General features: G+C 34.3%; 1 protein-coding gene across 7 annotated transcripts in view; it reads left to right on the forward strand.

Annotated features, from left to right (window-relative positions):
* RAP1GDS1 (Rap1 GTPase-GDP dissociation stimulator 1) overlaps positions 1-24,817 on the forward strand; it is a 130,790-nt gene that overhangs the window by 98,451 nt on the left and 7,522 nt on the right. For 4 of the 7 annotated variants that reach the window (XM_081138942.1, XM_081138937.1, XM_081138940.1 and 1 more), the window contains 7 exons: positions 6,047-6,190; positions 6,900-7,031; positions 8,391-8,525; positions 9,420-9,545; positions 10,294-10,433; positions 13,319-13,445; positions 17,471-17,599. In XM_081138942.1, the coding sequence (XP_080995068.1) occupies positions 6,047-6,190; positions 6,900-7,031; positions 8,391-8,525; positions 9,420-9,545; positions 10,294-10,433; positions 13,319-13,445; positions 17,471-17,599 (933 nt within the window). Of the gene's footprint in view, positions 1-6,046; positions 6,191-6,899; positions 7,032-8,390; positions 8,526-9,419; positions 9,546-10,293; positions 10,434-13,318; positions 13,446-14,257; positions 14,314-17,470; positions 17,600-24,817 lie in introns of those variants that run through there. The other 3 variants (XM_081138936.1, XM_081138938.1, XM_081138939.1) reach the window with 2 other exon arrangements.

The raw sequence follows: 24,817 nt of genomic DNA on the forward strand, positions 1-24,817 counted from the left end.
ATCAATGCATATGGCTTAAATGCTTTAATTAAAAATCCAGTTGTCAGCTAAATTTTTAAAAACCAACTGTACTTTTTAAAATAAGCAATACTTCTTAAATATGAGGATACTTAAAAGGTTGAGAATAAAAAGACTGAAAAAATACACCATTTAAACCTAAAGAAGGTTGAGGTAGTTATATTAACTGATAAAATAGATTTCATGATTAAAAGACTTACTAGAGATAAAGAAGTTGACTCCATATGTGATGAAAGTTCCATTTCATCTGGAAGCTGTAACATCTATACATTACCCCAAAAGGCATGAAGCAAAAGTATTCAGGACTATATGGAGAAATAGACAAATCCATAAATATTATAGAGGCTTTTAATACTTCTTTCAGTAATTTCTAAAATGAGCAAATTAAAAAAAAAATGTTATAGAATATGTGAACAACATGATTATGAAAATTGATTTAATGTACATATTTTAGAACACTTTACCCAGCTGCAGAACCCTTTCTTTTCAAGTACAAATGAAACATTTAAAAATATATATAGTCATGAAACAAGTTTCAGCAAATTCAAAGGATTGCAGTCTTACAGAGTATGTTCTATGTTTAGATATTTAAAAACACACTGCCAATACCTAGGAGGTCAGAGAAGACTCATGATGTAAATTAGGAAATTTTTTTAATAATGAAAATGAAAATACTGTCTCAAATCTTATGTGATGTAGGTAAAGCCATACTTAGAGGGAATTTTTTTGCTTTAAATAAGATAGAAAAGGAAAAATGTAAAAGCAGTGAGCTTAGTATTCATCTCAGAAATTTAAGGGGAAGAAAACATGAAGCCAAATAACATAGAAGGAAATCTAAAGATTTATTTATTTATTTTGCTAATCTGAAATTAGAAAATACATAATGAATACAAGTATATAAATCACCAAAGTTGAGTCTGAAGTAAGTTAATAAAGCTGGTAAGTCCCTCATAAGTTAATCAGGAGGAGAGGGGGGGAGAGAGAGAGAGAGAAGGCACAAATAACCAAAATCAAGAATGTAAAAGATATTACTACATATACTATTAAGAGGGTGTCATGAACAAGTTGATGCCAATACATTTTAAAGTATGGATGACACAAGAAGAAATGGAAAAGCTGAGTAATCTTAAATTTTTCCAGAGAACAAGAAAAGCAGATATACTCACCAGTTTATGAGACTACTATAGTCTTCTTTATACCAGGTACAAAGACAATACAAGAATAAAAATTAAATGCCAGTCCCACCATGAACATAGATGTAAATTTCTCCTTAAAATTTTTGCAAATGAAATCTAGTAATATATTTAAAATTGATCCTCATAGCAAATTGGACTTACTCTGAAAATGCAAAACAGTTTAATATTCAAAAGGCAGTCTGTATTTTATTACATTAAAAGTTGTTAAAGGGGAGAAATTATATGATCTTAGATTAAGAAACATTGATACAATTAACTATGCATTCATGAGTTTATTTATTTTATTCGTTAATCCTCACCCGAAGATATTTTTTCCATTGATTTTTAGAGAGAGTGGAGGTGGGGCGGGGGGTGGATGGACGGACACATCAATATGAGAAAGACACATTGGTTGCCTCCCGTGTGCACTCCCACCAGGGCCAGGGGTAGAACTGGCAACCGAGGTACGTGCCCTTGACCGGGAATCAAACCCTGGACCCTGCGGTGTGCTGGCTGATGCTCTAACCACTGAGAACACTGGCCGGGGCACATTCATGATTTTTAAAAACTCTTTGCAAATCAGCACTAGAGGAGAATTAAAAGGATATATACCAGAAGCCTATAGGAAACATAATGGTGAAACAAAAAGCATTTTCTTTGAGATTGGGAATGAAAAGGATCACGACTTCTTCTATTCATTATTGTAGGAACTATCCAGTGCGGTAGTATAAGAAAGAAAAGATATAGGAAATAAATAATAAAACAATATTTATAGAGATGATGTGATTATATGTGTCAGAAATCCAAAAGAACCTATAGATCAGTTTTTAAAAATTAATCAAAATTAGATTGCTGGGCAAAAACACAAAACGCTGTATTACTACAGCAAAAAGTAGAAAATGCATTTTTAAATATATGTTTTTTACCATAGTACAAAATATCAAATTCTTGAAGAATGGACTAGTAAAATTGTTCAAGATCTCTGGAAGAAAATTCTAGAAAATCAAAAAGAGAAAGAAGATATAAATAAATGGAAAGCTATGTCACTTTCATAGATTGGAAACCTCAATGCTGTAATGATGTTATATCTACCCATTTTGATTTGTATACTCAATGAAGTTGTAACCAAAATCCCAAAGACCAGGAATAGCCAAGATACTCTGAAAAGGAACAAGGTAGCAGAACCGTTTTACTGCATAACAATAATTAAACTTATTATGATAAAACTATAATTATTAAAGTACAATGTGGTATTGGTGCAGGGATGGAGAAGAAGACTATAGGACAAGATAGCCCAGAAACAAATGGGTACATTAATAGATGTTTTTTTTATTAAGGGGTAAAAAAAGTCACTGTGAAACAGTATGGCAATTAGTCTTTTCAATTAACAGTGCTGGGAATATGAAAAAAAATTACAGTGGGAGAGATACATATGTACCCCCCACTTTATACTGTATTAAAAAAATTAATTTCAGATAGGTTATTGTCCTAAATGTGAAAGTTAATAAACTAGAAAGTTCATCTTAAAATATAAGGTTAGGAGAATATCATCATGACCTTGGAGTATGGAAAGTTTTCTTAGATCACAAAAAGCTCTAACCATAAAGGAAAAGACTGATCAATTGGGTTATTTTAAAAGTAAAACCTTCCATTTCTCAAGACACCATTAAGAGTAAAAAGGAAAATAGTGGGTGGGAGAAGGTATTTACAACACACACAACCACAAAAACACTTACGTGTACAATATGTAAAAACTTCCACAAATCATTAGGAAAAATGTAAAAAACCTAGTAGGAAAAATGTGTAAAAGATTTGAATAAGCAGTTGACAAAAGATAAAATCCAAATGCCTAATAAACATATAAAAAAAAAATGCTCAAATTGTCCCATACAGTGATTCCTGCTCAGGGCATATTCCTAGGCTGTGGGTTTGATCCCCACCCAGTTGAAGTGCGTGAGGGAGGCAACCGATCGATGTTTCTCTCTCCCATTAATGTTTCTTTCTCTTCTCCCATCGATGTTTTTTTCTCTCTCCCTTCCCCTCTGTCTAAAATCAATAAGCATATCCTCATGAGGATTAAAAAAAAAAATGCTCAACTCATTACTAATCAGGGAATGCAAAATAAAGTACTATATACCTGCTAGGAGGTCTGATGATATCAAGTGTTGATAAAGGTGTATAGCAGTGGAAGCTCTCATCAAGTGCTGGTGGGGTGTAAACAGCATCTACTGACTTGGAGATATGCATTCCCTATGATCCAGAAACATTGTGTACCAGGAACCATTACAAGAATGTTCATAGCAGCATTGTTTATAATGATGGAAAATTGTAAACAACTCATATCCATAACAGTAGAATAAATAAATCATGGTTTATTTATGTAATGGGAAAATACAGAGTTAAGAAATGGAATGAAGACATTTAAAACCAATAGTGTAGATGAATCTTAGAAACATATGAAAAGGAAAAGGCCAACGCTGAAAAATATATATTGTAAGATTCCATTTATATAAAATTCAAAACAAGGTAAAATTATGTTGTAGTTTTTAGGAGTGACTATTTGGTGAAACAATAAAGAAAAGTGTAGACATGATTGCCATAAAAGTCAGGGAAGTGATTTGAGAGAAATGGATGGAGGGAAGAGATTTGTGACAGGAAAAGGGAATGCACAGAGGGCCTGCCTGGGTTGTTGGCAATGAATTTCTTGATTTAGGTGGTAGTTACATGGTCATTTGCTTATTAATAATTAAGTGCATATTTTATGCACTTTCTATAGTTGTGGGATTTTTTTACCATTTAGAAAAGATATTTAAATAAATACATATATATGTATATGTATGTTTATATGTATGTATGTGATGCATACATATATGTATGGATACATACATACATATATATGCAAAGTGTGATGATAAAGATAGATGTCCCTGGGTAGAATGATGTTGATAGGTGTCTTCTGAGCTATCTGCTTTAGCAGAATGCCTTGCTAATCCTCCTTAATAAAGCCATTTAAATCTCCCACATATATATGTGTTTACAGTCAAACTGTGAGAGGAGAGATCTCTAAACTTTAATCTTGACACATTTTTAATTTTCTAAATGCCTTAGTTCTTATTCTTGAGAGAGAAATTTGCTTTTCATCTCATTTGTTAGTTTGGCCAAATGAAATTTTTATTATGACCTTTAGTCAGTTTTTATGCCAGGGAATTACCTGTAACCTGCCTCACAATGTTTCAAAATAATGTTTTTATTTCTTGTTTCTCCTCTACCACCTTCACTTCTCTTTTATAATTGTGCAGTAGATTGAATGATACCTTTGATAACTTATTTCTGGACTATCCTTAGCAGATCATCTTTGTTTTTCCTTATATGCAAAGGAAAATGATTCCAACATTTCAATTGGGATTTTGTATAAGTTGAGGTTTCTTAGTATTTTTAAGGCTTTTTCATCATGGCTTTCAATTCTAGTCATCGCACATTTCTAGACCTAGCATTCTGTAACCAAGGAAACGCCCTACTTTCAGCATGGCACAGTGCAAATGTACCTTTTTAAAAAATATTCCAGGTTGAATATTCTGTGTCTTCTGAAAATATATTCTAAGGACCAGTGGTGGTTGTTTTTTAAAAAACAAAACAAAACAAAAAGACCCTAAAGTTTTACACATTAAAATTCCCTGAAAGAAAAAGTCTTAAATATATAAAAAAAAAGCCTTTTTTTCTCCCAAATAACAACCTAAAACTGCCATTGCTGTAGAAGTGTGCACATACAGCTTAGGGAAACCTATAACTAAAATAAAATACAACTGAAAAGTAAAACTTGTGTAAGTTTAAAAATTTCTGTGTAGCAAATGTATATCTAAGGTTAGTTGATCAGCATTTATCTTAAGTGGTATTAGGTACACCCAAAGCATTTAGCTAGGCCAGTTTAGGTTAAACTACAAAGATGAATGAGGTATATATAATATCTGTTCTAATGGAAGAGACAGATATGGGTGTGAATGTAAAACCTTCAATGATATACGTTCTGTAATGAAAAAGTGTTATTAGGGCGGTATAAACAAAATTGATTTGATATGGAAGTAGAATTTACTCTGAAGACAATTTTTAAAAATATAATTTGGATGTAAATTCTCTCTAAAATTCCTTATTTTGTTGGTTATCTATCAGAAAGCTTGAAAGTTATTGTTTTCTTTTACCTGTCATTATGGGAATTTTAAAACCTATTCAGATATAGAGAGAATATAGTATAATGAACTACCATATATCCATCATCCAAGAAAAGTTTCAAATTAATAAAACCTGAAGCTTTTTTTTTAAAAAGCATGACTTTTAAAATTCAGAAAGTTACAGGTTTTTTAACTGCCCTAGAAAGATAATATTTATACAAATATGAATCTAAATATACTTGTGATATAGTTTAAAATTTACTAATAGCTCATTTCTTTTAAATAACTTTATATTCAAACTCCATTAATAGATATATTTTAACTTTATGTCACAGGTATGTGTTTTTTATTTTAAACAGTATGGGATATCTTATATTAACGACTTTTAAACATGAGCATAATATCTAGAATGATGGAGTGATCTTACTTACCTTCAGAGCTGAGAATCAGTTTAGTGGCTACCAGACACTGTGAAAGGTAACAGTTTCAAAAAGAAAAACGAAATAAAGCTTTTCTGTATTTAGGCTGCACTGTCAGACACTTCCTTTTGAAACTCAAATCGTCGAAGGTGTTATATAAATTATGCATTTTCTTGGTTTCTTATAATTCTTCATAATGGATTACTTATCCCAGAACTCCTATCCCAGAATCTCAAGTTTCGGTTATTTTGTTCACTTTATTCTTTAGATGCTATTAAACTACAGTTGGTTGAAGCAGGCTTGGTAGAATGTCTCCTAGAGATTGTTCAACAGAAAGTGGATAGTGACAAAGAGGATGATATTGCTGAGCTCAAAACTGCCTCAGATCTAATGGTTTTATTACTTCTTGGAGGTGAGTTGTAATTTATACCAACCAAAGAATATGGTTGTCAGATTCTTAAAAATTTATTGTCTCTTTTGTAAACACTATGTTAGGCATTTTCTCATATTCCTTATTTAATTCTGTTGATGTGATGGTTTTGAAATCCTAAACATATGAAGACTAGAGATAATAAGCCTGGAATAGAGGAGTCTTTTTTTTTTTTTTTTTTTTTTTTAAATATATCTGTATTGATTTCAGAGAGAGGAAGGAAGAGGGAGAGAGAGAGAGAAACATCAATGATGAGAGAGTCATTGATCGGCTGCCTCCTGCACACCCCCTACTGGGGATCGAGCCCACAACCCGGGCATGTGTCCTGATGGGGAGTTGAACGGTGCTCTCCTGGATCCTAGATTGATGCTCAACTACTGAGCCACGCCCAGCTGGGCAGAAAAGAGGACTCTTCAGTGTCTTTCACTGTTTAAAGAGCCGTCATACAGAAGACACAGCTGTGGTACCAGAGGACTAAAAGCCAGATGGTTACTTGGGACTTAGACTAGAAAAAAATGTAAAGTTTCTTGTCCAATCTCTACTAAGAGTTTATTGTAAAAAGAATCATTACTTTTCCCCATATAAATTATATAGTTTTTGAAGTATGTAGTTTCCCAGTTGGATATTCACTTAGAAATACGGATTTGTTTCTCGTAATTATTTTTGTCTTATCTGTTTCATTTACCTCCAGATGAATCCATGCAGAAATTATTTGAAGGAGGAAAAGGTAATGTGTTTCAAAGGGTGCTGTCCTGGATTCCATCAAATAACCACCAGCTACAGCTTGCTGGAGCGTTGGCAATTGCAAATTTTGCCAGAAATGGTAAGCATATTGTTTTTTTTAAGATCAGATGTTCTATATTTTTAAATTTTTCTTTGACATTACATGTACTAAAACTGAACAGTTCAGAATTATACATAGTATGTATGTGTACTACCTTAGTTTTTCAGAGATATAAGGTATTTATAGTGACTTTCCTAACAAATTATCTATTTTATGCAATTCAACCAAGTTCTAGTAGTTTCAAGATCATGAACAGCCTTGGCCAATGTGGCTCAGTTGGTTGGGCATCTTCCCGTGCACCAAAAGGTTGCCAGTTCAATTCCAGGTCAGGGCACATACCAGGGTTACAGGCTCGATCCCTGGTAGTGGGCGTGGAGGTAGCAGCCAGTCGATGTTCTGCTCTCACATGGATGTTTCTTTCTCTCTCCCCCTCTTCCTTCCTCTCTCTCTAAGAATCCATTTTTAAAAAGCTTTTTTTTAAAAAAGAAAAAAAGAAAGATCATGAATGGTGATCATGAAGTCCTTTGAGTACTCTGCACTTCAGAGATTGATAAACTTGAGTCTCATTCTAATTAACATCTGATCTGGGAAGATATTCTCTCTTGCCTGGTGATTTTATTTTGGATTTAATAATCTGCATTTTCATTGTGGGGTTATTGTGCTCAATTTATAGTGTTATACCTAGAAAACTTAAGTGTGGCTAATTCTCTGGTCTAGGGTAGAATATTTAATTTAGTGTACTATTTCAGAGGCATTAGACCTCCATAGTTATTTCTGAAGCCTGGCACTCCTGCTATTGGTCTAAAAAGTCATACTGTGTCTAGGAAATATGAGTTACTTTTGTGTTTAGTTTGATTTTATTGCCATATAATGGATGACATTCCATTTTCACTCCCTTCCTTTAGGGAAACCATCATTAACTCCTTAATGATGGAATTAAGACTGGCAAAATATTGGTAATAGTTACAGCTAAATGTGGAGATAATGGTGGTTCATTTTAATATTCTCCCTGTTTTATAAATGTCTCAAAAATTCTATCATTGAAAAATAATTTAAGTATAAGCCATGATAACAAAATGTAGAATATTATCTCTGTAACATTGGCAGAACTCAGTCATACTTCACTATTGGTGGACATTTTAAGCATGTGGTTTCTACTTATTCATCTTTTGATAATTATGTTTAAACTAGAAAGTTTTTTCTTATTTTAAAATTTTTATCTATTTTAAGAATCTTATCAGACTTCTCACTCAGTAAAAAAAAATTATGAATCTGATGAGTTAGAATTCATTCTATTTTCCTGCAGTTTCACTAATGTAGAGAATGGGCAGGCATCAGCATTACAAAATATTTATAGATGTTTGTGCAGAGGAAGAAAAAATGCTTTGTTTTGTTCAGATGGAAATTGTATCCATATGGTAGACAATGGAATTGTAGAAAAACTTACGGATTTACTGGACAGACATGTAGAAGATGGAAATGTAACCGTACAGCACGCAGCACTAAGTGCCCTCCGAAACCTGGCCATTCCAGGTAAGACTGAAGCATAGACGGCAACTGTGTACGAAATAAAATCTATTGTTTTGGTAAGGTTTTTACTTTACGTGATTTGTAGACTTGCCCTGACCCCCCAAAAAATAGTCTTTAAATTGTTTACTTTTTTTTTTTTACTGATAAATGGAGATAAAGTAGTTTTATGAGACTGTACAACCATAATCTTTGCCTTTCTTCAGATCATTCAAATAATTCTATTCTGTTACTTTCTGTGAACTCCTAAGATTTTCATTATATTGTATAGTTAAGGCTTTTAAAGCATCTTCAATTTAGGTAATATAATGGCATCAATTAACAGAGTCCCCAAAAGAATGGCTTTTAAAGTTTGTATTTTCTCTGCAAGCATACAGTTTTTAAAAATTGCCCTAATGTGTCCTTTTGGATTAAAGGCTTTTGAGCCATGAAATCACATTATCATTGTAAATAATACAGGAGTTGGTTTAAACTGTTCTTTTTATTCTACTTTCTAAAAATGATTTTCTGGTTAGGGGAAATAGTATAACTATATGAAGATATAATCTATATGAAATTAGTTTGGTTCATATAGCAGATGGTTGTTTATTAATGTCTGTAACATCTATATTAACACAGCTGGGTCAAGAACAGAAACATTTTAGTAGTTGAGGAATTGTGCTTTTTGTAAATAAGAAGGCAGCGTTGTCAGATTTCCTTTGCAAGTTATTTAAGTAAGTGTTTTAAGGTTATGTTTGATTTTGTATGTTATGTTCCTATAGACAAACAGGATACATGACTTTTTAAAAATAGAAAAATATAAAACATAGCGCCTTAAAGATAATAAATGTGTATTGAATTGAATGATTATCAATAATGCTAACACCATTTTAACCATGGCCTCTTTCTCTCTCTCTCTAGTTGTAAATAAAGCAAAGATGTTATCAGCTGGGGTCACAGAGGCAGTTTTGAAATTCCTTAAATCCGAAATGCCCCCAGTTCAGTTCAAACTTCTGGGGACATTAAGAATGTTAATAGATGCGCAAGGTAAAAGAAATGCTTTCCCAAGGTGCATTTTTGCTATCACAGTTTTGATGTGCCTGTAGTTGAAAAAGGACTTGTTTTTAAGCTTTCAGAATTATGTAATCATAAAGATAAAGAGCAAATAATGACAAAAAGAGTCTGGTTTTAGAACCCATTCATTAATTCCCATGCTTGCTATAATCTTTAAATGGAAGCGACATTGCATCTCTCTCTTTATTAGGACGTATAATCCTAGTTTTAGGTTGATTTATTAGCAGTTCCTAGGGTTTTTGTTTTAGCATTTCATTCCCATTTTTACCTCGTCTTCAAAATCATCATGTTTCAATATAGTGACAGTCAAATTATTTAAAAATTTGTTTTGCAAACAGGGAGGTCATTTTTCTACGTACAGAAACAGCAATGAAACCACTCTTTGGAATGAATGATGTTTATTTACTTCTAAAGTTTAAAACCTTTCTGTATATTGAGTCCTTAGAGTCCTTCTAAAAACCTTTTGTTGTAGTTTGACAGAGTACTAACAGACTACCAGGCTGACCTGAAAGCATATGAAGTTGCTTATTTTTGTATGAAAGTCCACAACTTTATAGGAAAGGCGAAATAGTCCATCAGATATGGAGTACTGTGTTTGCAGTTCTTGGTTTAATAAAATTGCTTTGTGCTTTTTAAGCATGTAATTTTCTTGCACACTCTTTATTTCAGTTGATTGCCTACCCATGACTCATTCCTTTGTGGTTTGCCTTCTTTTCTATAGCAGAAGCTGCTGAACAACTGGGAAAGAATGTTAAGTTAGTGGAGCGTTTGGTGGAATGGTGTGAAGCCAAAGATCATGCTGGTGTGATGGGGGAATCCAACAGACTGCTGTCTGCCCTCATACGACACAGTAAATCAAAAGTAAGCTCCAGAAGAAACCGTTCACTAAACACATTTGAGTCACCTTTTTGGAAAACAATATTGTAGATCCTATATCACAAGCTTGCATTTTTATGTATTTATGCATAAATACAGTAATCAAAAATTCTGAAAAAAATAATTGAAGATTGAGCTCTTTTATTTCATTCTATTCCGTAATAGTTAAAAGTAAGGCTCTGAAATCAAACAGAAATGAGTTCGTATTTTATCTGCACTATTTTCTTGGTCAAGTGTCTTCATATCTAAGTATCTTAATACATAAAAACTGGGCTACTACCTACCTGAAAGTGTTGTGAGGATAATTCAGTGAGATCACATACACAGAGTGCTCAGTTGGTACATGGGACACAGTAGGCACTCAGCAAATGGAGGTTGCTGCTGCTGTTAATTATTTTTACCACCACCAGCACCACCATTAGCAGCATCAGTGTCAAACACCTGTGTGCTAGGCACTGACCAAGCTAGCTACTGATACTTAGAAATTAAAAGATATCTGGATAGTATTTGATGCCCAGAACTCACAAAGTTGGACAAAATCCATTCTCATGGCAGAGTCCAGCTTATTGTGTGTTTGGCACGTGGTTGATAACCTATAAGTATTTGTTGAGTGAATCAATAAATGAACAAATAAATATTGTAAAGAACACAATGGTGAAAACCCAGGCCAGCAGTTCAGCAGCTGATTTAGTGTCTAGATTATATACCTTTTATTTTTTATAATACTCTTTTCTAAGGTGAACCTTTTGAACATTTCACTTGTGTACATCTGCAGAGAGACCAACTCTGTCTGGGTGTCACAGAAGGGGTGATGTTTTAGAGGCTAACTTGGAATCTCTCAGGAGAAGGGGGAGATTCACTGTGATGAATTGAGCACTTAAACTTTTACGTAGACTACAGATGTTAAGAACAAGGACTTATTAGTCAAATTGCCTAGATTTGAATCTTAGCTTGTTAACCACTTAATCACTGGCTTTGGGCAAAGTTCATAATTTAATCTGAGCTTCAGTTTTTTCATCTATAAACTTAAGGATAATATCTAGCTAATAAGATTTTCTGTGAGGATAAAAATGAGCTAATATCCATAAGCTACCCAGTACAGTCTCCGTTGTATAGCTGTTGCTCCATAAAGGGTAGCTGTCAGTATTAGTAATTCTCTTTTGTCATATGACACAAGCAAAATGCTTCATTTATCTTTCCCACCCCCCACCCCCATTCTATCAAGCAAAGCAACTCTATAGAGCATTTATTGTAGTAGGAGAGAGGGCAGGCATTTTAAAAGGAAATACTTAGATATCTGTTCCAGAAAAATGAGATGGAAAAGAACTATGCTTACACTTACCAGGAGGCTATTTCTGCTACACAAATTTCCTTCCTTCATTCTCTGCCCTCTACCGCAGTGGGCTTTTCAGGACACATCACAAAACAGGATGAAATGGCAGCCCAGGGACCTTTCCTGTGTGATTGCCTAGGAATCTACGAATCTCTGTAGTCCTCTTTACTCAGTAAACTCCTTTGTGATTTTTATTAAAATCTTTACCAATTTCAAGATTTCTGGCCCTGACCGGTGTGGCTTAGTGGTTGGGCATTGACCAGTGCGTCGAAAGGTTGCCAGTTTGATTCCCATTCAGGTTTCATACCCAGGTTTTGGGCTCAATCCCTGGTAGGGGCATGTAGGAGGCAGCCATTTGATGTTTTGCTCTCACATCAATGTTTATCTCTCCCTTCCTCTCTAAAAATCTATTTTAAAATATAAAAAAAAAAAAAAAAAAAAAAAATTTCTGTATCAGTTTCAAGTAAAATGCCACCAAGTAAGGAGTATATGGGAGGCTTTCTTTTATTTAAAAAAGGCTTTAAAAGATAGTTTCTTGCTTTCTAAAAGAGGTTGATGGGAAAAGACATATTGGATGCAAGAATATGCAACCATAAAAATTTAGTACTTGGACTCTATTGATTTAGAATGTGTTATTGCTAAACAAGTTTGGTCTCAAAGCAAACATCCCATGTATAAATAGTTTTCCTAAAAATTTCAAATAGATGGAAGTATAATGGAAACCCTTTTTTTAAAATATTTCAGCAGGTTAATTAAATATTTCTAATTACAGTTAGTTTTGTGCCATTGAAACTAACTTGGACAGGCTGCTTAAAATATTCTATAATTGAACTTTCCACTAAATTATACTTAATCCAAGATTTTTTAGGCAATAAAACCCTGAGATGGAAACAAAAATGGCAGCTAGAAATGAATGTGACTATTTTTTTATCTAATCTTTGTTATATATTCCGTTTGTGCTTTTCATGTATAATTATCACAGAAACCTATGAGACATATACGTACATTATCTCAATACTATAGATAAAGTCACTGAGGTGCAGAGAGGTTCAATAATTTGCTCAAAGTCAGTGCTGGCAGTGGGATTTATTCAGTCCCTCTGTATGTAAGCCAGTTTTATCAGATCCAACAAAGGATAAAAGCTACCCCCAAAAATGCTTTACCTGGAGCATTGGGAGAACAATATCTTGTACTGAAATAAAATTTTGAAGAAAAAAAACACATTTTTGTTGTTATTACAAGTTTTATTCTCTTTTGATCCTTTGGTAAGTCAGCATTTGGGTCAATGGCACTTGTATTTCTTTGACCATGGGAGCTTCTGGGACTCTTTTTCACTTAGGTAATTTAAATTGTCATCTTTTGATTAGTTTATTTAAAGCTAAAAGCTTTTTTTTCTGTGAAGAAAAAAATTACTAAATGTAATGATTCATGCAGGACACTGTCAGAAAACCACTCAACAATGAATTGACTGATTATAATGCAGCTTCTTTATGTTTAAAATTAAAGTTTATAATTCTCTGATATTTATTTATTGTAGGATGTAATTAAAACCATTGTACAGAGTGGTGGCATCAAGCATCTAGTTACCATGGCAACTAGTGAACATGTAATAATGCAGAATGAAGCCCTTGTTGCTTTGGCACTAATAGCAGCTTTAGAATTGGGTAAGTACCCTAGTGACAAACTTATTTTCTCCTATTTTTATCTTGGATGAAAGGAAGCACAGAAGTGGAGTAGAAGTCAGACAGAGAACCTTGACTGGAGGCATTTTGCCAGTGTGTCATATATAGAATATAGAATATGGAAATTCATATTCTCCAGAGTGTCACCACTGTTGTCCCTCTTGGTTGCGCTTTATGGTAACATTTTGCTTTAAGAGTTAGACTTTTAACTGTTATCTCAAGTTATAAGCATTTAGGGAATACAGAAAACATTTTCAGCAGGCCTTAGAGAAATAAAACAATTTTTAGAATGCAACTGCAAGTTTAGGGTTTGCTACTTTTCCAGCGACCTAGACCTTCTCCCATATCTGCTACTAAGTTCTTTCTTGCTATATCTTCTTTATATCATCGTGGTCTCTATTGCTTTACAGCGTTGCCGTCATTAAAAATTTTCACCTTCTGTGTCACTCTTCTTTGTGTTTTATATTCAGAACTCTCCAAGTAGAGTTTAAATAATTCAGTTAGTATCTATGTTGCAGCATATAGCATCCCTTTTAGTCAGAATTCTTCATAAGAAGCTATCTCATAGGCATCTAGTTTATGGGTAGCAACCTTTGTTTTAGGAACCAATCTCTAATGTAGTCTGCTGGAGACAGTCATTGTCACATTGCCTGTGGTTAATGCCTGAGGCTGCTTTACACAAAGAAGGACTCTACTTAGTGTCCTGTCTAGTTCAAAGCATTGCAGGTAAATACTGTTAACTCATCCGCTTCCTAATTTCTACTGATGATTTATGTCCATAATTCTCACTCAAGGGAAAGTGGACCCACCAACCCCTATCCCAGGAAGGAGGAGCCAAAAGATAAATATGGTATGTCTTCCTCCAGTGTCAGATTTACTCAGATGTGGGGTATAAGAAATTTGAATTTTTGTCCTCTTAAAGGGTTATGAATTTTAAAGCAATATATAATTTTTAAAAAATCATAGTTAAAAAGCCCAGTTTGGCTCAGTGGTTAGAGTGTCAGCCTGTGGACTAAAGGGTCCTGGGTTTGATTCCAACCAAGAGCACATACCTCAGTTGCAGGCTTGATCCCAGCCCCAGTTGGGGTGCACACGGAAGGCAACCAATCAATGTGTCTCTCTCACATTGATGTTTCTCTTTCCCTTCCACTTGAAAAGCAATGGAAAAAATGTCCTCCAGTGAGGATTTAAAAAAAATCAGCCTGGCCAGGCGTGGCTCAGCCATTGAATGTCGACCTAGGATCTAGGAGATCACAGTTTGATTCCTGGTCAGGGCACATGCTCAGGCTGTGGGCTCGATCCCCATTGGGGGCGTGCAGGAGGCAGCCGATCAGTGACAACTCTCATCATTGATGTTTCTATCTCTCTCTCCCTCTCCCTTCTTCTCTCTAAAATATATATATATATTTTTTTTAAAAAATCATAGTTATAAGTAGAATTTAAATTTTTTGAATTTTAGAAATAAAGACCTCAAGACAATGTATGCTTACTCTCAGTGACTTTGGTTTATAGCTGGAGAGGCTGTGGAGGTCAGTTGAGCTCTGGCCTAGCCTGTGATTTCCCACATGGTTTGGGTAGATTATGTGAGTCAGTCTAGAAGTCCAGACACCTTTAAAGGGTGGAAGCTATAATGGAGGGGTGGGAGTCCGTGAGGACATTGACTACCAAACTGGATTCATAGACTAATTTTAAATGGCTTAAAATAATGGAGCATTTTCTGAATATCCTTGATCTCCCAGCCTGGAGTGAATCTGGTTTTGTGTCAGTATGTTCCAAACAAGATACAATTTTTTCAGCTTCCTGATAGCCTAGCATTTGCTTGGATCTGGTCACCTTTCCATAGAACTATATAAAATGACAATATGTATCTTTTTTTCATTGTTACCTAGTGTTTCCTAGTTTCCTTGAGCTTAAGATATAAAAATAAACCTATACTATCTTTTTAATACACAACATAGTTTGAAAACCACATTTCACAGTCTTATTTCTTTATAGGCTATTTGATACTAAGGAGTTCTCATTATAAACATTTTGCATGACCAGTATTAAAACAACATTTTTAAGAGTTATCTTTTTTTATAGATAATTATAGATTTATGTACAGTTTTTAAAAATACTACAGAGATATCCCTTGTATATTTTGTCCAGTTTCTCCCAGTGGTAACATTTTGCAAACCTATAAATAGTATAATATTCCAACCATTGATATAATTTACCTATCTTATTTAGATTTCCCCAGTTTTACTTATACTCATTTATATGTAAAGTTCTGTATAGTTTTTTCCATGTGTAGGTCTGTTTATCAACCACCATAGTCAAGATACTGAGTAGTTCTAATACCACAGGATCCCTCCATTTACAACTACACTCATCTGCCTCCTATTCCTACCTCCCATGCTGCTTCTAATCCTTGGAAACCACTAATCTGCCTTTTATTTATAAATGTTTCCATTTTTGAAATGTTAGGTAAGTAGGATCATATAATATATGACCTTTTGGAAATTGGCTTCTTTAGCTCATCATAATTTCTTAAAGAGTCATCAGGTTTATCTTGCATCTCAGTAGTTTTTTACTGCTAAATAGTATTCCATGGCATGTCCATACAATTTTTTTTAACCACCTGTGGAAGGACATCTGGGCTGTTTGAGGCTTTTAAAAGTAAAGTTGCTATGAACATTCATGTATAGGTTTTTATGTGAACATAAATTTTCATTTCTCTGGATAAACACCTAGGAGTGCAGTTGCTGGATTATATGCTAACTGTTTGTTTAATTTTTAAAGAAACTGTCAAACTGTCTTTCAGAGTGCCTATAGCATTTTACACTCCCACTACCACTGTATAAGTGATCGGTTTTCTCTGCATTCTCACCAACATTTGGTATTGTCACTATTTTTTAATTTTAGCCATTCTGATAGCTAGTAGAGATATCACATTGTGGCTTTAATTTACATTTTTTAAAATGTAATGATGTTGAACATCTTTCCATGTGCCTATTTCATTCTTACATATTCTTTGGTAAAATGTCTATTTTTCTTTTGCTTATTTTCTAATTTTTTTTAAATTATTGAGTTTTGAGAATTCTTTATATATTCTAAAAGTTTTATAATTTACATTTTACATGAAAATTTGTGATCCCCTTTGAGTTAATGTGTGTATAAGGTGTGTGGTTAGGTCAGGGTTCCTTTCTTTGCCTGTGGCTATCTAACTGCCAGCAACATTTGTTGAAGAAGCTTGGTTTTGAACCTTTGTCAAAGATCAGTTGAGCATATTTGTGTGGGTCTATTTCTGGGGTCCTGTATTCAGTTCCTGTGATCTATGTATCTATCAATCAACCAATAAATATCACATTATCTTGATAACTGTGCTTGCTATATAATGAGCCTTACTATCGGGTAGAAGAATTCCTCCCATTTTATTTTTTTTAATCAAGATTGCCTCTTCTAGGGCCTGTGGCTTTTCATATAAATTTTAGTATAAGCTCATCTATTTTTATAGAAAATCCTGCTGGGATTTTTATAGGAATTAACATTCTTTATCTCTTAAAGATACATACTGAAGTACATATGGAGGAACTTAATGTGATTTTTAAGATTTACTCCAAAATAATTTGGGATGTGTGAGAATAGGTCGGTGAAACTAGAGATAGGTGAAACAAGATTGACCATGATAATTTATGAAAATGATAGTACATGGGGTATTATTATACCATCTTTTCTGCTTTTGTATATGTTTAACAAAAGGTTTTTAATTGCTTCATATTAAAAGGAATCTTTTAATTCTAAAAGTTTGCTTAAACTCATGAAATGTTTGCTGAAATTTAGCTCTACTTTTTTTTTTTTTTAACAAGGTCTGAATTTAGTGTCATGTCTAGGTTGTTATTATTTATTAGTCCCTTTTGGAAGGTTTCACATGGTCAGTTTCTAGAAAGGGAAGCAGTGTTTATCCAGATTGTTCTAGGCTTATACACAGAGGATGTAACTGCTACTTTAATTATTTCATATTCTAGGTACTGCTGAGAAAGATCTAGAAAGCGCTAAACTTGTACAGATTTTACACAAACTGTTAGCAGATGAAAGAAGTGCTCCGGAAATCAAATATAATTCCATGGTTCTGATCTGTGCTCTCATGGGATCTGGTATGTATTTCTTCTAGCATTTGATTTCTGTCCATCAACATGTTTGACATTATTAAATATAGATTAATAGCAAGTGGTGCCTTTGTGTTTAAAAACTATTAGAAATTAGTTTATGGATATTATAATATTACTTTTACATTGAAAATATTCCCAAAAGATTCTTACTATAATAAAAAACATTATATAGCAAATATAGGCAAAATCAATATTAAAAGTCAATACCTGTAAGTTTCATCAACTTTAAAATATTTTATATAAAGTTCTGATTTTTATGCCATGATATTAGCTAAGGAATTTTTTAAAGAAATCATTGGCATATCTTGATATATGTTCCTTGAACAATTGAAAAGAATGTGTCTTCTGTTATAGGGCGGAGTGTTCTTTAAATGTCAATCAGATCTTTTTGGTTGGTAGTGGTGTTGAGTTTTCTGTATTCTTGCTGATTTTATGACTTAATTATTCTATCATTGTAAGAGGAGCATGTTGAAGTCTTCAGCTATAATGGTGGGTTTATCCAATTCTATCAGTTTTGTTTTTGCTTCACATATTTTGTAGCTCTGTTGGTAGGTACATACAGCTTTTAGGATCGCTATACCTTCCTGGTAGATTGATCTTTCTGCCATTATGTAATGTTCCTCTATGTCTCTGGTAATTTTCTTTGCTCGAAGTCTACTTTAATATTAAAATAATTACTCCTACCTTCTTTGGAATAACAAACACCCTTTCCCTACCCTTTTAGTTTCAGTCTGCTATATCACATTTGAAGTACGAGACAGCATATTGTTGAGTCATATGTTTTTGTTTTGTTTTTGTGTAAGTATTATTGGTATACAATATTATATTAATTATATTAGTTTCCGGCGAGCATATCTATACCTAAATATAGTGATTCAACATTTTTATACCTTACAGTGTGATCATCTGTTACCATGTAAACTTATCCCACTATTAATGATTATATTCCCCTTCACCTTTTTCAAACACCTACCTCCACGCCCTCCCTCCTGATCTGTTTCTGTAAGTCTATTTTTGTTTTGTTGTTTTTAGACTCCACATATAAGTGAAACCATACAGTGTTTGTCTTTCTCTGTCTGATTTGTTTCACTTAGCATAGTACTATCTAGGTTCATCCATGTTGTCACAAATGGCAAGATTTCATTCTTTTTTATTGCCAAATAATAATTCATTGTGTAAAAATACCACATGTTTATCTATCAGTGGACACCTAAGTTGCTTCCATATTTTGGCTATTTTAAATAATGCTGCAGTGAACATAGGGGTGCAGTTACATCATTTTTTATTTTTCAATTACAGTTAACATACAATATTATTTATTACCTTGCTCTTCACTGTGTATACCCCAGTGATTAGATGTTATATAACATACTATCTGACATTATACATACTTTACATCCCCATGACTGTTCTGATACTACCAGTTCATACCTCTAAAATTATTAATGACTGGTTTTACTCAGATGACAGATAATTTTTTTTATATTATATCTTGATTTCAGAGTAAGAGGAGAGAAACATCGATGATGAGAGAGTGGTCATTGATTGGCTGCCTCCTGCACGCCTCCAGTGGGGATCAAACCCGCAACCCAGGCATGTGCCCTGACCAGGAATTGGACCTCAAAATCTCTTGGGTCCTAGGTTGATGTTCAGCCACTGAGCTACACCCAGCTGGGCCAGATGACAGATATTTTTGTTTCTTTTCTATGTGTTGCTCCCCTTGGGAAAATTCTTTTTATTTATTGTTGAAAATATTACAGATGCCCCCTCCCCCCCCATTGACACCCACCACTCCACTATTGTCTGTGTCCATGGGTTATGCATATATGCATATAAGTTCTTTCTCTCCCTACCCATCCCAATGTGTACTTCTTAATCCCTTCAACCTTTTCCCCAACTCCCCTCTCATCTCACCGCCATCAAAATGTTCTCTGTATCTATGAGTCTGTTTCTGTTCATTTATTTTGTATTTTAGATTCAATTGTTGATAGATATGTATTTATTGCCATTTTATTCATATTTTTTATCTTTTTTTTCTTCTTAAAAAAGACCCTTTAACATTTCATGCAAATAGTGGTTTGGTGGTGATGAACTCCTTCAGCTTTTCCTTGTCTGGAGTGTTCTTTAATTCTAAATGTTAGCTCTGCTGGACAGAGTAATATTGGTTGTATGCCATTGCTTTTCATCACTTTGAATATTTCTTGCTAATCCCTTCTGGACTGCAAAATTTCTGTTGAAATCAGCTGACAGTCTTATGGGAGCTCCCTTGTAGGTAACTAACTGCATTTCTTTTACTGCTTTTAAGATTCTCTAACATTTGGCATTTTAATTATGATGTGTCTTGGTGTGGACCTCTTTGGGTTCATCTTGTTTGGCACTCTCTGGGCTTCCTGGACTTGTCTGTTTCCTTTACCAGGTTAGAGAAGTTTTCTCTTGTTATTTTTTTTAAACAGGTTTTCAATTTTTTGCTCTCCTTCTGACACCCAGATGATGAGAATGTTGGTACTCTTGAAGTTGTCCCAGAGGCTCCTTACACTATCCTCTTATTTTTTTTTTTTTTCTGCTCTGATTGCATGCTTTCTTATATTCCAAATTACTGCTTTGATTCTCGACTTCAACTCCTGTAGTGCTGATTCCCTGTAAATTATTTTTCCTTTCAGTTAGTGTATCCTTCATTTCTGAATTGCTTCTTTTTTGAGTGTTTCCATGTCCTTTTTTATGCTAAGTTCTCAGTGAGTTCATTGAGCATCCTTATAACCAGTGTTTTGAACTCTGCATCTAGTAGATTACTTGTCTCCATTTTGTTTAGTTCTTTTTCTAGAGTTTTGTTCTGTTCTTTCATTTTCTTTGTCTCATTTTGGCAGCCTCCCTGTAATAGGTAGAGCTGCTATGTCTCCTGAACTTGGTACAGTGGCCTAATGGCACAGCCTCCCCACTCACCAGAGCTAGGCACTCCAAGCCTGCCCTCCTGTGTGGACTGTGTACATCCTCCTATTGTAGTTGAGCCTTGATTGCTATTTTCACATCACTGGGAGGGATTTCAACTATAAGGACTGGCTGCAACCACCATAGAGAATTAGCTGTGTAGAGGCCCACCCCATGGAGCAGGACTGACTTTAGCGTGGTTCTGCTGCCCTCTGAGTCTGCCCCTTGAGTGTGTCACTTGTGGAGGTGGTTGGGTGGTGATGCTTCAACATGGTCTGAAGCTTTCCACCCTGTGTACTGGCTCTGGTGCCTCCTAAGAGGTGCAGGCCAAAGTCGGCCATTGCCTGTGTTATGACCAGGGCCACCTGGCTTGAGGGGTAGATGACTATTACTTGTGCTGGGCTTGGAGGTGCCCAGGAGAGGCCAAGCTGCAAACCAAGTCCAGTTTCTGCTAGTGCTGGGCCTGGGGCCACTTAGCAAGAGGTACGATGCGGCATGCCAAGGCCGATACTGCTTGTTTCAGAGATTTTAGAAAAGTCTGAAGAATGACTTTTTTGTGTATAGAAAAGCCACTGGAATCAGGTTGGGTAGGCTCTCCAGTTGGTGGAGCAGGGTCTCAGGGAATCACCAGGGCAAGGCAAACAGTGACAGCCAGGTTGATGGAGACTCGGATATGGCACCCACCTGCTGGCTCAGTCTAGGTGTGGCTTCTTTATATCCTTATTTGTAAGACTTCCATTCAGCTAGATTTTATGTGGTTCTGAATAATGGTTGTTCTCTAGTTTAATTGTATTTTTGATGTAGTTGTAAGATTCAAGTACTGCATTTACCTACACTGCCATCTTGACCATAAGTCTCCATAGGGGTACACTTATCTTTTTGAATTAGTGTTTTTGTTTTCTTCAACTAAATACCCAGAATTAGCATTGCTGGGTTGTATGGTAGGTCTGTTTTTAGTTTTATGAGGAATCTCCATACTGTTTTCTGTAGTGGCTGCACTAATTCGCAATCCCACCAACAGTACAGAAGGGTACTCTTTTCTCCACATCCTTGTTGACTTTTTGATAATAGCCATTCTGATTGGTGTGCGGTCATATCTCATTGTGGTTTTAATTTACATTTCCCTGATGATTAGTGATGGGCATCTTTTCATTTGTCTGTTGATCTGTATTGTATGTCTTCTTTTGAAAAATTTTTCATGTCCTATGCCCATTTTTTAATTGGATTGCTTAATTTTTTGTTCAGTTGTATGAATCGCGTGTATTTTGGGTATCAACCCCTTGGATGTATCATTTGTGAATATATTCTCCCATTCAGTAGGTTTCTTTTCACTTTGTTGATGGTTTCCTTTGGTGTGCACAAGCTTTTTAACTTGATATGAAGTTCCATTTGTTTATTTTTGCTTTTGTTTCCTTTGCTTTAGGGGAAATATCCGAAAAGATACTACTCAGACTGATGTCCGATGGTTTACTACCTATGTTTTTTTTCTAGGAGTGTTATGGTTTTAGCTCTTACATTTAAATATTTAATCCATTTGGAATTTATTTCTGTATATGGTGTAAAAGAGTGGTATTTTCATTTTCTGCATGTTATCTGTCCAGTTTTCCCAGCACCACTTGTTGACCAGACTGTTGTTAAGCCATTGTATATTCTGACCTCCTTAATTGACTGTATAAGCAAGGATTTATTTCTGGATTCTTCATTCTGTTCCATTGATCTGTGTGTCTGTTTTTATGCCAGTACCATACTATTTTGATTATTATAATTTAGTAATATAGTTTGAAAATAGGTATTGTGATACCTCCCACTTTGCTCTTCTTTCTCAAGATTGCTTTGGGCATTTATGGTCCCATATAAATCTTAGAATTTTTTTTCCTAGTTCTGAGAAGAATGTCATTGATCTTTTCATAGGAATTGCATTGAATCTTTAGATTGCTTTGGATTGTATGTTCATTTTAATGATATTAATCCTTCCAGTTCATGAGCACAATATATCCTTCCAATTATTTGTGTCCTCTTCAGTTCCTTTATTAAGAGTCTTACAGTTTTCAGAGTACAGATCTTTCATTTCTTTGGTTAAATTTATCTCTAGGTATTTTATCCTTTTTGATGCAGTTGTAATGGAATTACTTAATTTCTCCTTCTGAATGTTTATTAGTGTGTAAGATTACAACAGATTTCTGTATATTAATCTTGTATCCTGCTTCTTGACTAGATTATTTTATTCTATTAATTTTTTGGTGGATTCTCTAGGGTTTTCTTTACAAAGCATCATGTCATCTGCAAATAGCGAGATTTGCCTCTTCCGTCCCAATTCAGATGCCTTTTCTTTCTTTTTCTTGTCTGATTGCTGTGGCTGGGACTTGAATAATAGTGGTGAGAGTTGGCATCCTTGTCTTGTTCCTGATCTTCTAGGCTTTCATCTTTTCACCATTGAATAGGATGTTAGCTGTAGGCTTGTCATATATACCTTTATCAAGTTGATGTAAGTTTCTTCTATACTCACTTTATGCTGAAAGTTTTCATCATAAATAGATGTTAAATTTTGTCAAATGCTTTTTCTGCTTCTGTTGAGAGAATCATGATTTTTATTCCTGGTTTTATTGATGTGATCACATTCATTGTTTTGTGGATGTTGAACCACCTTTGCATACCTGATATAAATCCCACTTGATTGTGGTATATACTTTTTAATGTACTGTTGAATTCGGTTTGCTAGTATTTTGTTGAGAATATTGGCATCTTTGTTTATCAGGGATATTGGCTTTTTTTTTTGGTAGCGTCTTTGTCTGGTTTTGGTATCAGGGTAATGCTGGCTGGGTAGGATGAGTTTGGAAGTGTTCCTTCATCTTCAGTATTTTGGAATAGTTTGAGGAGAGTTACAAAAGCTGCCTTTGGTCCTAGGCTTTTGTTTGGGGAAAACTTTTTGATTAGTGCTTCAATTTCATTGCTAATAATTTGTCTGCTTAGATTGTTTCTTCCTGGTTTAGTCTTGGAAGGTTGTATGTTTATAGAAATTTATCTATTCTAGATTGTCTAGTTTGTTGGCATATACTTATTTATAGTATTCTTTAATGATCCTTTGTATTTCTGTGTGTTATTATAATCTCACTTTCATTTCTGGTTTTATTTATTTGTATTCTCTTTTTTGCTTGATGAGTCTTGCTAGAGGCTTAATTTTATTTACTCTTTCAAAGCAGCAGCTCTTAGAAAAACAATAGAAAAGATTAATGAAACTATTATTTATTTCTGCTCCAATATGTATTTCCTTCTTTCTACTTACACTGGGTTGTGTTTGTTCCTCGTTTTCTAGTTTCTTTAGGGATAAATTTAGATTGTTTATTTGGGATTTTTCCTTCTTCTTGAGGCAGACCTGTGGGCTGCATCCCATAAATTTCCCTCTTTGATCCTTTGGTTGTTTATAAGCATGTTTAATTTCCACATATTTTTGTTTTTTAGTGTGTTTTTTTCCTACAGTTGATTTCTAGTTTCATGCCACTGAGGTCAGAAAATATGCTTGGTATAATTTCGATCTTCTTATATTTATTGAGGCTTGTTTTGTGGCCTAGTATGTGGTGTATCCTGGAAAATGTTCCATGTGCACTTGAGAAAAATGTGTAATCTTCAGTTTCTTGATGAAATGCACTATAAATGTCTATCAAGTCAAATTGGTCTAATAGTCCTCTAATGGAGCAACAACAAAATAGTTAAAAATGGACTTGAATAGACATTTCTCCAAAGAAATATACAAATAGGCAGTGAGAACATGAAAAGATCCCATCATCACAAATCATTAGGGAGATGCAAATCAAAACTACAATAAAATACCCATTAGGGTGTCTATTATCAAAACAAAACAAAACAGAAAATAACAAATATTAGTGAGGATGTAGAGAAATTGGATCCCATGTACATTGCTGGTGGAAATGTAAACTGGTGCAGACACTAGAAAACAGTATGGTGGTTCCTCAGAAAATTAAACATAGAAGTATCATATGGCCCAGCATTCATATTCATGTATGTATGCATATATATATATATATATATACACACACACACACACATATACATATATATGCAAAATAACTGAAAGCAGGGACTTGAATGGATATTTGTGCAACCATGTTTTCATAGTGGCATTCACAGTAGCCAAAAGGTGAAAAAACAACATAAAAACAAAGGTCCCTTGATGGATGAATAAACAAAATGTGATATATACAAACAATGGAACATTCAGCTTTAAGAAGGAATGAAATTCTGACACATGCTACCATATGA

The sequence above is a fragment of the Miniopterus schreibersii genome, assembly GCF_964146895.1.
Source record: "Miniopterus schreibersii genome assembly, chromosome: 1".
Lineage (NCBI taxonomy): Eukaryota > Metazoa > Chordata > Mammalia > Chiroptera > Miniopteridae > Miniopterus > Miniopterus schreibersii.